General features: G+C 46.1%; 1 protein-coding gene across 1 annotated transcript in view; it reads left to right on the forward strand.

Moving 5' to 3' along the window:
• Positions 1 to 6,318, forward strand: part of T265_11992 (hypothetical protein) — a gene marked incomplete at both ends in the record, with an annotated part of 25,314 nt that extends 18,996 nt beyond the window's left edge. The window contains 2 exons of the mRNA XM_009178862.1: positions 1,437 to 1,844; positions 5,001 to 6,318. Coding sequence (XP_009177126.1) covers positions 1,437 to 1,844; positions 5,001 to 5,621 — 1,029 coding nt within the window. The remainder of the gene's footprint in view (positions 1 to 1,436; positions 1,845 to 5,000) is intronic.
• Between the last annotated feature and the right edge of the window lie 5,676 nt (positions 6,319 to 11,994).

Here is an 11,994-nt window from a genome sequence, read left to right on the forward strand (position 1 = left end):
CACACTTCACCGGTTCATCTGGATCATCTTCGGGCGTGGCGTGATCTTCAAAACCTCTCATGCCCTTCCGTAGTTTGATGTCAGTGTGGGAAGTTCGTTGATCTAGAGCAAGTATTTTCTCGCTGCCTAATCAACTACACTTATTCTTTAAAATTGAAGAAAGATTTATATATATATATATATATCCGTTCAGCTGTAACAACCTTCCGGTGCCTAGCTTCCATGCAACCCGGAGGAAGCATGAGGGCTAAGATACTGCCAGGTTGCCCAAGCCTAGACAGGGGAAGTCGAGAGGCGGAGGTCGGATTCGAACCCGGGACCTTCCGGTCAGTAAATTCGTGCTCTATCCACTTGAGCCATCTCGCCCCAAAGAAAGATTTAAAAGTCACGGAAAAACACTATGTTCAGCAACCATCCACAGCATCCGTTCTTATGGGGGGCGTTTACCACACAAGGTAGTCACCTTCAAAACACAACCTACCTGTAAATTGTTCTGCTGAACTGAGCGTTGGTTGGAGAATTTGGAAGGAAAATTTTTTTTAGCAACTTTGTGAGTAGTTTCCTTTGAGAAAGTGTGCTGCGACAACTCGGATATCGTGCCGACTGAATAGTGAGGTGGCCTTTGTGCATCACATTCAGTTAAAGAACGACAGATTCAACCGGGGTTCAGTTGGGTCTCTCGTAAGAACCAAATGGGTTTGCAAGTAAGCGCATTTCACCAAACAAGGTGGATTTCGACCGTAACCTGAGGTATGTTATATTGTTTTCCGATTTGGGTACGTGATAGGCAAATGGTGCTGTGGTCCAGCTCAGCTGTATCGTGTTTACTATTTCAAGCCTCCGAGATGTATAAAATATAGAAAAAATCGTTCAGCTGTAGCACCCTTTCGGTGCCTAGCTGCCATGCTACCCGAAGGAAGCACGAGGGCTGGGATTCTGCCAGGTTGCCCAAGCCTAGACAGGAGAAGCCCAGAGACAAACCGGGTCGGGTTCGAATCACGGATCTTCCGATCAGTAAATTCGCGCTCTCGCNTTGCCCAAGCCTAGACAGGGGAAGTCGAGTGGCGGAGGTCGGATTCGAACCACGAACCTTCCGGTCAGTAAATTTGCGCTCTCGCCCGCGAATTGTATTGTCAGCTTTTAGTCCGATCAGAACGTGTTTCCTACTGAAGGCCATTTGATAGGTTGATATCTTGCTTTTACGAACTCCTTATATCTTGTGTGACAATGTAGAACACTGATAGACAAGTTTTTGGGAGAAAGCATGAGGTTTGCGATCCCGTGGGTACCTGTGCCTTTCAATTGCATATTCTTTTATAATACCTCTCGAGAATTCGTCCGCGTTTTACAAGATTAATTTTCTTGAAGTTTCGTCCTGTTTTATCGTGCGTGGACAACATGCCCCCCCCTGATGACCTCCCGTATTTTTTGCACAGGTCCATCTTCCGACTTGCTCACAAGACTTTGAAGCAATACACGGCTTTATCGCCTCCTCTTGCGATGATGAGAATGCAGAATCCGTTTTGCCGTCTTCCAATCCGGACGACGAATTGTTATCCCGTTACAACAGCACCAGCCGTGGTGCTTGTCGCGATTGCCAGAATGACCGATATGTTCATATGTTGATGCAGCAACTGGAGGCCGACGCTCCTGAGGATGGTTCCGAAGTGGCTTCTTTTGAACAGGTGGATGCAGGCTTCTCGCTGACACAGCCCTCAGGAGAATGTCTTGAATTTGGCGATGATGACCTTTTGGACACCTTTAGCCAATCAGTACCAAATGGATTCCACGGCACCCATACTTCAAACTCAGATACAATCGCTGTTGAAGTTCCAAAAGACCAGGTAAATTCCGACCGTTATCGGTACACAAATGAGAGCATAAAAACAAAACGCTGCTAAACATAAGTCACGACGATTTCGTGATAAATTATTCCTGGCTCAGTTAATGATGGCACTGGATACTTGTTTATCACTCGATGGTAGGTGATTTCTGGTTGGTAACGCGTGTTAATTCAGACCAGGACTTGGATTTACAGTAGCCCCCTATTCAGAATCACCTCTCACGAAGATGCAATTTTGTACATCCTGAGAGGATACTCCTGTTAACCCAGCCAGTAAACTTAGTCACCCATTCCATTAAATCCTTGTATGATTTTCGTCTTCAAAAATCCGTTTCGAAAGTGAAGTTCGACGCTGAGTGCGGCAAACAATTCAGAGCTATAGGTTTAGAGGAAGGTTTCGGAATACTCGACACCGGCGCCCACTGCATGAGTGGTATTCCTTATTGATGGAGCGGAACGTGTGGTGAGCGTTTGTCAGTAACTCCTTCGTTATTCCTGGTCATCAGGCGTCTCTCTGGACGAGTACATCCGAATCAAGGTCCAGAAAACCGTAGTTGACCGTCAACGGGAGTGACCTCCAATTGGATGCTACGAGGGAGGTAGTTTTCAGTTGAGTATTACTTGACGTTTAGGTGAAAGGTAGGCTGCTCGAATTAACATTTTTCCCTGTACGACGTATGCCCATTTATCTCACTATCACCCGTTCTGGATATTGTCGATACACTAGTTGCGTAACCTAACTTTACTAAAGAGTTTGGAACGTGTGTTTTGTCAACTAAACGAGCAGAGCAGATCTCATACGACAACGCCTTTAATCTTTGGTCTATGTGGCTGAGTGGTACACATTTAAAAGCGATCACACAACTACAAACTGTATTTTTATGAGATGCCGATTGGAAGACCATTATGAGTTGCAATTTGCCTCCCTGTTGACATAATTGGATGCGTTTGTTCGACGATGTACTTTAACCACAGTGTTTGGTGTGGTACCGTTCAGCTGTAACTTCCATGCCACCTGAAGGAAGCACGAGGACTGGGATGCTGTCAGGTTGCCCAAGCCCAGACAGAGGAAGTCGAGAGGCAGAGGTCGGATTCGAACTAAGGACGCTCCGGTCAGTAAATTCGTGCTCTAAACACTAAGCCATCTCTCTATGGTGTGCATCTGTGTGAAACTTCCGAGTATGACCGACAACGCTAGCAAGACACTTGCCATTTCCAGACTAAAGAACAAGAGCATTGAGAACCTCAGGCCACGCGCTCATGCCTAATTGGACACGTGAGCCTGTAACTTCCGAGACAACCAGCCGTGTGTTTTGTTCGAGCTCCTATTGTTCACAGTTGTCTCGTTCATAGTGGGTTATTCCTTGATGTATATGAAGGTCCCCCAATGAAACGCACCCCTCAACAGGTTTCATTTGTAGGGGAAAATTCTCAATCTAAGCGCATTTTCGTCGCGGAGGATTTGTATGTCAGCAAATTCAGGTCCCACTTCACCACCCACTACTATAAACCACAACGCAGTTGACAGAAATGATATTTCCACAACTTTACTCCGTGGAGTTGCGTTTCGCCACGTAACGAAGAACTGCTTTCTAATTGGAAACTTAACGTCAGAACCACTGCACCCAGATACCGGGCTGAGTGTTGTCATGACCAGTGTGCACCCGGTGATGAGAATCCCCTGGCTCATGCTAACTGAAAGTTTGTGAGCCGTCTTCGAGAGATACGCGTATTTCTCGAGAAACGCGGTATAGTTTGTGTTATATCTGCTGATTCGCCGACCTGTGGTATCTGCTGCTAACCCGCTCCAGTGCCTAGTGCCCGAGGAAAAAGACTTACAGAAGGGAACGCAACCGCTATATTCCGAACAAACGAGTGCGAGAGCAAAAGATACAGCGGTCCCACGCTATTTAAAGGGGACTTTCTGACATTGATCCAGGCTGTCTGATAGGCGTTAGTGAACACCCGTCAACATCGATCGTGACTCTATGAAATGCCTGAACGCTGATCACATTCGGTCGTGCTTCTGTGGCGTGCATGAGGACTCATTGGTTTTGCTGAATTGATCGAATGATTGACTGGCCTGGATGCTTGCCGGCTTTCCTATTGAGATTTTGGTGGAACAGTAGATTCCGGGTGTTCTGAGGCTACATTCACGAATCTGACCTTCCTGATAGTTTGTGAATCCAGAAATTTGTCTCGTGGCACATCTCTCCTTCGTTCTTGGCACTAAAAACAGTATTGGAAAGAAGAGGCGATGTTACGCAAATCTGCACTGAAAACAGGTGACAGAGTGGAAGAAGCCGGAATGTCCCTGTGCACGTGACTTACCACACCTCTGCCTGATGGATCAGCAGTTGACCTCCATCAGTACGATCAATGAGCCCTTCGTGTGACTCATACTGGGCCATTCATTGATGTCGTCCTCGACTCTTCTTTTGTCGTTACTTGTTTTCCGCACCTGCGACTACCCTTTGTCCCACATTATGCGCTGTCCTATGCTGCCATGACGAAAGCCAGCGCATACACCTAAATGGTCCGTGGTTGCCAGGCTAGCAACGTGTCGAAATATTGGTCCCCGGGGTTGCGCATACCGATGCTCGATGAGGTGATCATCAATTCGCTTGCGCAATGATGATGTCTCTCCGACTAGTGACGAGACTTTTGGAAGCTTATTGCCAAGTTCGGCGAACAGATAAACGGTCACCTAATCAACCATGAGCCTTGTCTTGGTACAACACGACTTTTGTAGATGCTGAAATTGCTATCTCTCCATGTGAAAGATCTACTTTCTTCGTTGGCACAGTTAAAAACAACTGATTCTCAATGCCATTCGTTTTTTGAAATGATGAGTGGCACTGTTTCCTGCCTGGGTGCGAGTTACTCCCTCTGCTGATCAGCCACGTGTGTCCGGATAGTTTAGTTTCCAACTACTAACCGCCAGCTCTCTGGAGATTCGTGAGTTGATTCCCAATAAGGATGGAAGAGATGTAGTATTTCTAGGCTTTTTCTCACAGACTGACTTCAACTACGGGACGAAATCTCTAAAAAAAAATTGCCCTATCCTGTCGGGATTGTTTTGTGTTTGTCGAATTGTCCTTCTTCGACCGTATGCCGCAATGAATCTTACCGTGTTTTTCTCCTTCTGTCTGTCTAGCCGGTTACCCACAGTGCCTGCCCAGTGGAACACTTCAGTCCATGTCCTAATGAAGTTACTGTGGTGTGCGGTGACACGCTGCTCACTTCACAACCTTCTATCTCGTTGGAATGTCACGAAAACCGCCTCTTCGCCAGTTCGGACAACTCAGGTCACCTGACCCACAACGATTCGGATGGCTCGGACAATCATCTTCACGCTGACCGCGATGTGTCCTATCATCCATCGCAAGCCACTGAGATCCAACTGCTATCCTCACTTAGGACCCACGAAGATCCAACAAACCAGCATCAGCACTCGTCATGTCTCCCCCTAGAGCCAATATCTTCGCTATTTTATCGTTGTGCTTCAAAGCGAACCCTGTCGCCACAAAACCCGATTCCACTTGATCGTCCTCCCACGCAGTCGTCAGTCTATTCTGAAGACGATTATCTCGCCTCCCCTGGCGCGCTAGATGGTAATGATTCGTCCTTAAGGCCCACAAATTCCTCAGCCTCATCATCCCCACGGATTTGCACCTCTCCGTCCGATGATAACTCAACCCTTCCCTCAACTTTGGAAGTTTCGGCCAAGAGTCCATCCAGACCGACATCACAGTATGTGGAAGGCGTTACTGCTTAGTGGAAAGCTCATCCTGTCATTTCACACCCCACACATATTGCTTTCATTTTCTAGATCTATGTAGCCGGTACACTTATCGATCTTTCCTCCGTGTGCACTGTACAGACGTGAACACCTGCGATGCTATCTCAGTCGGTCAGTTCTCTGAAGAAATTTTTAAAATTCCCATGGAAACAAACTTGTACTGCCGTGTCGCCGCTATTCCTGCTACTAATAAGAATGCCGCATTGATCAGACTGTGATATAATCTTAGTTTCCTTTTTTTCTTTGCTTGTTCTTTCTACTCTTCCGCGTATGAAATGACCTCACTTGATTGATTTGAACGGTGCTAATGATATTCCCCCGTCATCTGTCATTGTTCGTCAATTCTATTTCTATTCCCCAAATGTCAGCAGCTGTTTTCGTTACACTGATAGATCAGAGTGGAGAGGTGTCTCTGAAACGTACATACTATCCTTTGAAACGGTTTTACGGCGCCTTCACTCGTTGCACCTTGTGAAAAATAGAAAAATATCGGTCCATCTTTCTGGCACTCGGAACGTAGGCGCCTGGTGAGAAGAATTGTCACTTTTCAAAGTGTTGAAGGAAATCTGAGCTTTTCCTTTAGAAAAGGAACGTCATGAAGAAATCTGCACTTAACAGTCGTAACCCACTAGTTGATCGGTTTGTCAGTGAAGAGATGGTTAACACTTCCGGAGTCGACGCTTCAGTTGCCTACCGTCAACGGTGCAATCAACAACCAGTGTCTTCAGTTAGAGGATGAATCTCCGAGTACATCTTGATTGGGATCAACTGCCATGAATGAAAATTAGCAGTTCAACACATTGAATGAAAGCTGACAAATTTCGTCTGGTGCTCTATGATCTTGGAAATTGTTGTGTAACCGGTAAGCTGTGACACCCTTTCGGGCCTAGACGCACTGCCATGAATGAAAATTAGCAGTTCAACACATTGAATGAAAGCTGACAAATTTCGTCTGGTGCTCTATGATCTTGGAAATTGTTGTGTACCCGGTCAGCTGTGACACCCTTTCGGTGCCTAGCCGCCATGCCACGCGAAGGAAGCACGAGGGCTGGGATACTGCTAGGTTGCCAAGCCTAGACAGGGGAGTCGAGAGGCAGAGTTCCGGCTCGAACCACAGACGTTCCGGTCAGTAAATCCGCACTCTAACCACTTGAGCCATCTCGCCTCAATTGTCGTGTACAATGTTTTTTTTTCAATTACTCGTAGTCGATCTAAGAGAAAACGCACGTCTTTTATCACCGGCTGGAGTTTCCGGCGTTATTCATGATATCTACGGTCATTCGAAATACTCCTCAGTGTCTAGACGTAACACGTTACTCATGAGGTTGTCGCGAATTCTCCAGGCAGCATATGCAGAGAATAGTTGGCGTACCCTTCAATATCTTCATCACAGGAGTTGCTATTCAGGATTTGGAGGTACCGTCGGGACTGCCGCAGCACTAAACACGGTGTTTAAAATGAGTCACACGAGTACGCAATTACTTCCGAGTGAACTCGTAAGCATTGAGTTTTGTAGGTATAATGATATACAAAACAGGATTGCTCATCACCTTTTCCTAGCCATATCGTGGGATACCATCTTGACTCCTTTTCGGAAAGTGTTCTCGCCAGATGCCACAAGAATTTAATTACAACCGAGCCCCATTAGTTCCTCTTGTTCCTTGTTTGGAAGCTGGAGAGTCGACAAATAGTTTTCAAAGCTGAGCATGTAAGTGGCTGGACACAGTTGGCAAGTATAGCCATGTCGGAGCATAACAAGGATTCCTCACATTCGTCTTTGTTTTCTAAAATGGGGGGTGTTTCTACATGGTTCATAGACTTCCTTGGATCGTCTCGTGAGCTTCAAGCCAGTGAATGTGCACTTGGTGGATATTGAATACAGACGGCAGGATGGCCCAGTCTCAGCCCCGAAACTCTGCCAACCCCATACGACGTACACATGATGAGTGCTCTAGAATCATAAATGGGTGTCAGTTGCATCTACTGTGTAGAAACACGTTATCAACAGCTGAAATGCTGCACTTTGCTAGAATAAGAAAGCCCTAGAGAATGAGCGATATTTCTGTAAAGGTAGACTTTGAGATTTCCACCTAGTTGAATGAACAGAACATTTAGAATCAGAATAAACTTTGTGGATCGGGAACTCTACGGAGCTGACCATACAACAGCTGTTAAGTCGGCTCCTGTGAGGAGAGGCATTTATGAACCAAGCAATTGAATGTTGGTTCGGATTTTGAGGTGACAGTCCGCTCAGCATTCGAATACACATCCTATCGTCACGTGACATAGTATGATATGTTCACAATGAATTTGCCAAGGGTTCTGGTTTGTGTCAGACTTGGCATCATAGACGGTTTGGTATAGCTACCCTTTCCATCCCACCGGAGAGAAGTGACCCCATCTCCGAGATAGGCTTTTTCCGTGGGGTGAGATCGCTCAGTGGTTGGAGTGCGGATTTACTGGCGGGAAGGTCCGTGGTTCGAACCCGACCTCTGCCTCTCGAATCCCCGTGTCTAGGCTTGGGCAACTTGGCAGTATCCTCGTGCATCCTTTGGGTGGCATGGCACTTAGGCACAGGAAGGGTGCTACAACTGAACGATTTTTATATTATTTAATCGAAAGAACGGTGCTAGCTTTTCTCCTCCTTGAACAGCATCGTCTCATCAGTGGCCAAACGTCATAAGCGATAGCTCTTGTGAAGTCTACCAGCACGACACAGTCATGGTAATTTCAGGTGGGGTACGCACCCAATATACCTGTGGTTGCGCAAACCAGGTGAAGTTGTCTTCACTTGACCTTCACATTCACACCGTGTTGTTATATTCGTGAGCATCCGAAACATGGTGAGTTCCGTGTACCGTTGTACTTGAGACATACACACGATGGACAGCCTGTTTCAACGAATCTGGAGCGCTCGTGAATCAGAAGCCTTTAGTCACAATTCACCTTGGCAAAGTGATCACTCCCTTCAAACCATGCAACGGTTAGTTTGAGGTTTCCTTTGTGGATACCATCTTTCAGGTGAAAACCGAAAGGGGGACAACTCATATTTCACTTCTTCTCCGTGCTGAGAGCTATTAGCAGTGCACTTGAGGGAGATCTAACCTATAACCGTCAGATTCACTGCAGATTCATTCACAAAGTGAAAGAATGAAAAAGGAACAAGCCCAGTGTGGGATACAACTGGTGACAGATAGTGGTCAAAGGAAAGAATGCCTTTTTCCGCCTGAACGCCAAAAGGCTCTTGTACACTGACATAGATAACTACAGTCCCTTGATAAAAATTGCGACTTCCTTTCTGTGGTGTTTTTTCTGTTTTTTGGAATACCGTTTGACTTGGATCACATACAATCCAATAATAGCTCCATCACTGCGCAGCGCGGTTTTTCATTGTCCCTGATTTGTATCGCTATGCCCCACAAGGTACCTGCAATAGACTATAACAGTAAGTGAATTTAAAGGGGATATATTAGCATTCCAAAGGCTCGCTCTACAGTGCCAACCAAACGAAGAGCTGTTTCTTGTTCTATGCTACCTGAGCTACCGACATTTGTCTCCATAGAAGAGCTGTTTCTGCTTACACAAGTTTGTCTTCCGTTCGGGAAGCCGGGAAACACTCCGCTGTTTGCTGTGCTGAAAATACATCAAATGCGATGGGTCGATTGAGCAGTATTCAAACGAACTAATTATTTTAAGAAACAGTCTACTGCATTTTGTTCGCGCTGGATTCGGTGCCAGTGTGGTCAAATCAAACTGGATAAAGTCCATACTTGCTGAATGAAACATCCGATAGCTTTATCAGGTGTACCCTACATGTAATTATCGGCATTCTTGCTGTAGGTACGTTCTTTTATAAGCAAACGAAACGCTGAAAAATGCCGCTTATTGTCAGGCACGCAGTCGCCTGCATTCCCATCAAGAAATGTAGTCTCTGTCATCAAGTACTATATAGTAATTAGTAGCATATTACTGCTACTACGGTTTGCTAACCTGCAGTTACTCCCGGTCTGCGAACGTTTTTCGTGACTGCCTTAGTGCACCTAGTGACCTTACAGCACTTGCGTTCTTTTATTTATTATTATTATTAATAATAATATTATTATTATGTTCTTAAAGCAAATAATTTAAGACCAATTCAAGGTCCATTTGAACTGAGATTGATGGCCGGAAGGTCCGTGGTTCGAACCCGAACTCTGCCTCTCGATCTCCCCTGTCTAGTCTTGGACAACCCTGCAGTATCTCAATCCTCGTGCTTCCTTTGGGGGTGGCTTGGCAGCTAGGATACTACAGCTGAACGATTTTTTCCCTAGCTACTATCATGGCATACATTTACCGCTACTGTTTCCCCTCAAAATTCTTAAGCTCCAATCGAAAGTGGATTTGGGCACCATTTTGTTTTCCCCTACAGAACAAGTGAGGAAACGATCCTCCTGCCACTCAGAGGTAATCTAAACATTTATGTGAGCTTAGAAATTCGTTTTATTGAATGTATTACTTCAAATTACAAGCGTACGCAGAAACAAGATACAGTCTTATATGCAGTTATATCGCAAACGCGAGAAAACCGCCCAAAATTTTCATTATAAACAACAGATTCCCATATGGACATCAGCACGTAGACAACAAAGTCTCTTGTTGGCAGTCGGCTGAAAGATTCACGGCTACTCCTTAGACGGTAGCCGATAGTCCATAAAAAAGCCTACCCCTTAACTTCAGCGATATATTATCGTCCAGCTGTAGCACCCTTTCGGTGCCTAGCTGCCATGCTAACCAAAGGAAGCACGAGGGCTGGGATACTGACAGGTTGCCCAAGCCCAGACAGGGGAAGTCGAGTGGCGGAAGTCGCGTTCGAACCACGGATCTTCCGGTCAGTAAATTCGCGCTCTAACCACTTTGGCCATCCCACTCCTCAATACATCATCAAAGTACGTTTCACATCCGGATGATTTAGGGAGCATATTTCCAGGGTTGGTACCTGTAAAGGAACCAATTTAATGGACCAAATAAGGGCGGCCTTTTCAAAGAGCTCGTTTCTGCACAGGAAGAGGTGTGGTCTAAATAGGAAGCGAACTATACGAGGTTTGAATAAAAAGCCAATAAAAAGTCCAACTATCCAACTAACAGAACGGTCAACCTGAAAGTTCGTCAGCCATGTCGCATTTATGCTATCTGAATTAGAACACGAGTTGTCCGCCATCCATCTTATACATCTTCGAGATGTAAACAAGGAGCCCTTTGCTTAACTTTCACGGCAGACTGAAAAAGCGCTGTTATGTGTTGGTGCGCCCGCTTACTGCGGTTGTTGTGTTTCTATCTTAGACAAAGATGGATTAGTGTAACTGCAAGTGCACACTTTCGGCTGCGAATTATCTTAAAGCTGATACCTTCAACTTCCATCCGGTAGTTGAAAGATGGATGCCCTTTGGATAGCGCTTTTTTCGTTCTATTGAGATCTGTTGAGTGGCCATCGATCACGTCTCTAACGACAACCAAATCAACACAAGCATTCTCACTCGTCTTCTTGAACTTCCGCAGATATTCGTTGACTATCACATAATAATAAACGAACACTGCAAAGCAGTTCCACAAGTTCCGTAATAAACCCCACCTTCCATTAAACACCAGGCGGTTCCGATAAAACCACATACTACTCGCATGCCCCATCAGTAGTGTCGGTGGATAATGAACCATGATTGGCTGCTGGGTCCGCATTATCTGCCGATCACAGCTCACGTTGGTGCCGGACCGGCAAGTGGCCCGATATTCGGGTCAATTGTGGGTGGTTAGGCATTTTGGCCGTAGCGGCGCCTAACTACAAGCGGTTTTAGTGTAGGATTCTGTTTAACAACTAGTCCCGGATCATCATCATCATCATTGTCAGCTGTGAGAACCGCGTACTTGTCCTACAGTAGTTGTAGCTGCCACAGTTTTGTTCACCGATGATTCGGGCAGGTGGAGTAGATAGCTGCGCATTGGAGGCGGGAGCTGATAACTTGGTGCGTAACTACGGGGTTGGAAAGGGAGCTATACATTGAAGGCAATAGCTTGGATGCACGATTGCCATTGAAGGCGTGCCTGGGCCATGTCTGACAATGTTTCCAACGGTTGATATGGCCCGTCTCGGGGTCCCCCATCCAGGAAGACAGCAATGATCAGCGCAGCTGAGTTTACTGGCACTGGTGGAGGCGGGAGCTGATAACTTGGTGCGTAACTACGGGGTTGGAAAGGGAGCTATACATTGAAGGCAATAGCTTGGATGCACGATTGCCATTGAAGGCGTGCCTGGGCCATGTCTGACAATGTTTCCAACGGTTGATATGGCCCGTCTCGGGGTCCCCCATCCAGGAAG

Source organism: Opisthorchis viverrini (genome assembly GCF_000715545.1).
Source record: "Opisthorchis viverrini unplaced genomic scaffold opera_v5_711, whole genome shotgun sequence".
NCBI classification, from domain to species: domain Eukaryota; kingdom Metazoa; phylum Platyhelminthes; class Trematoda; order Opisthorchiida; family Opisthorchiidae; genus Opisthorchis; species Opisthorchis viverrini.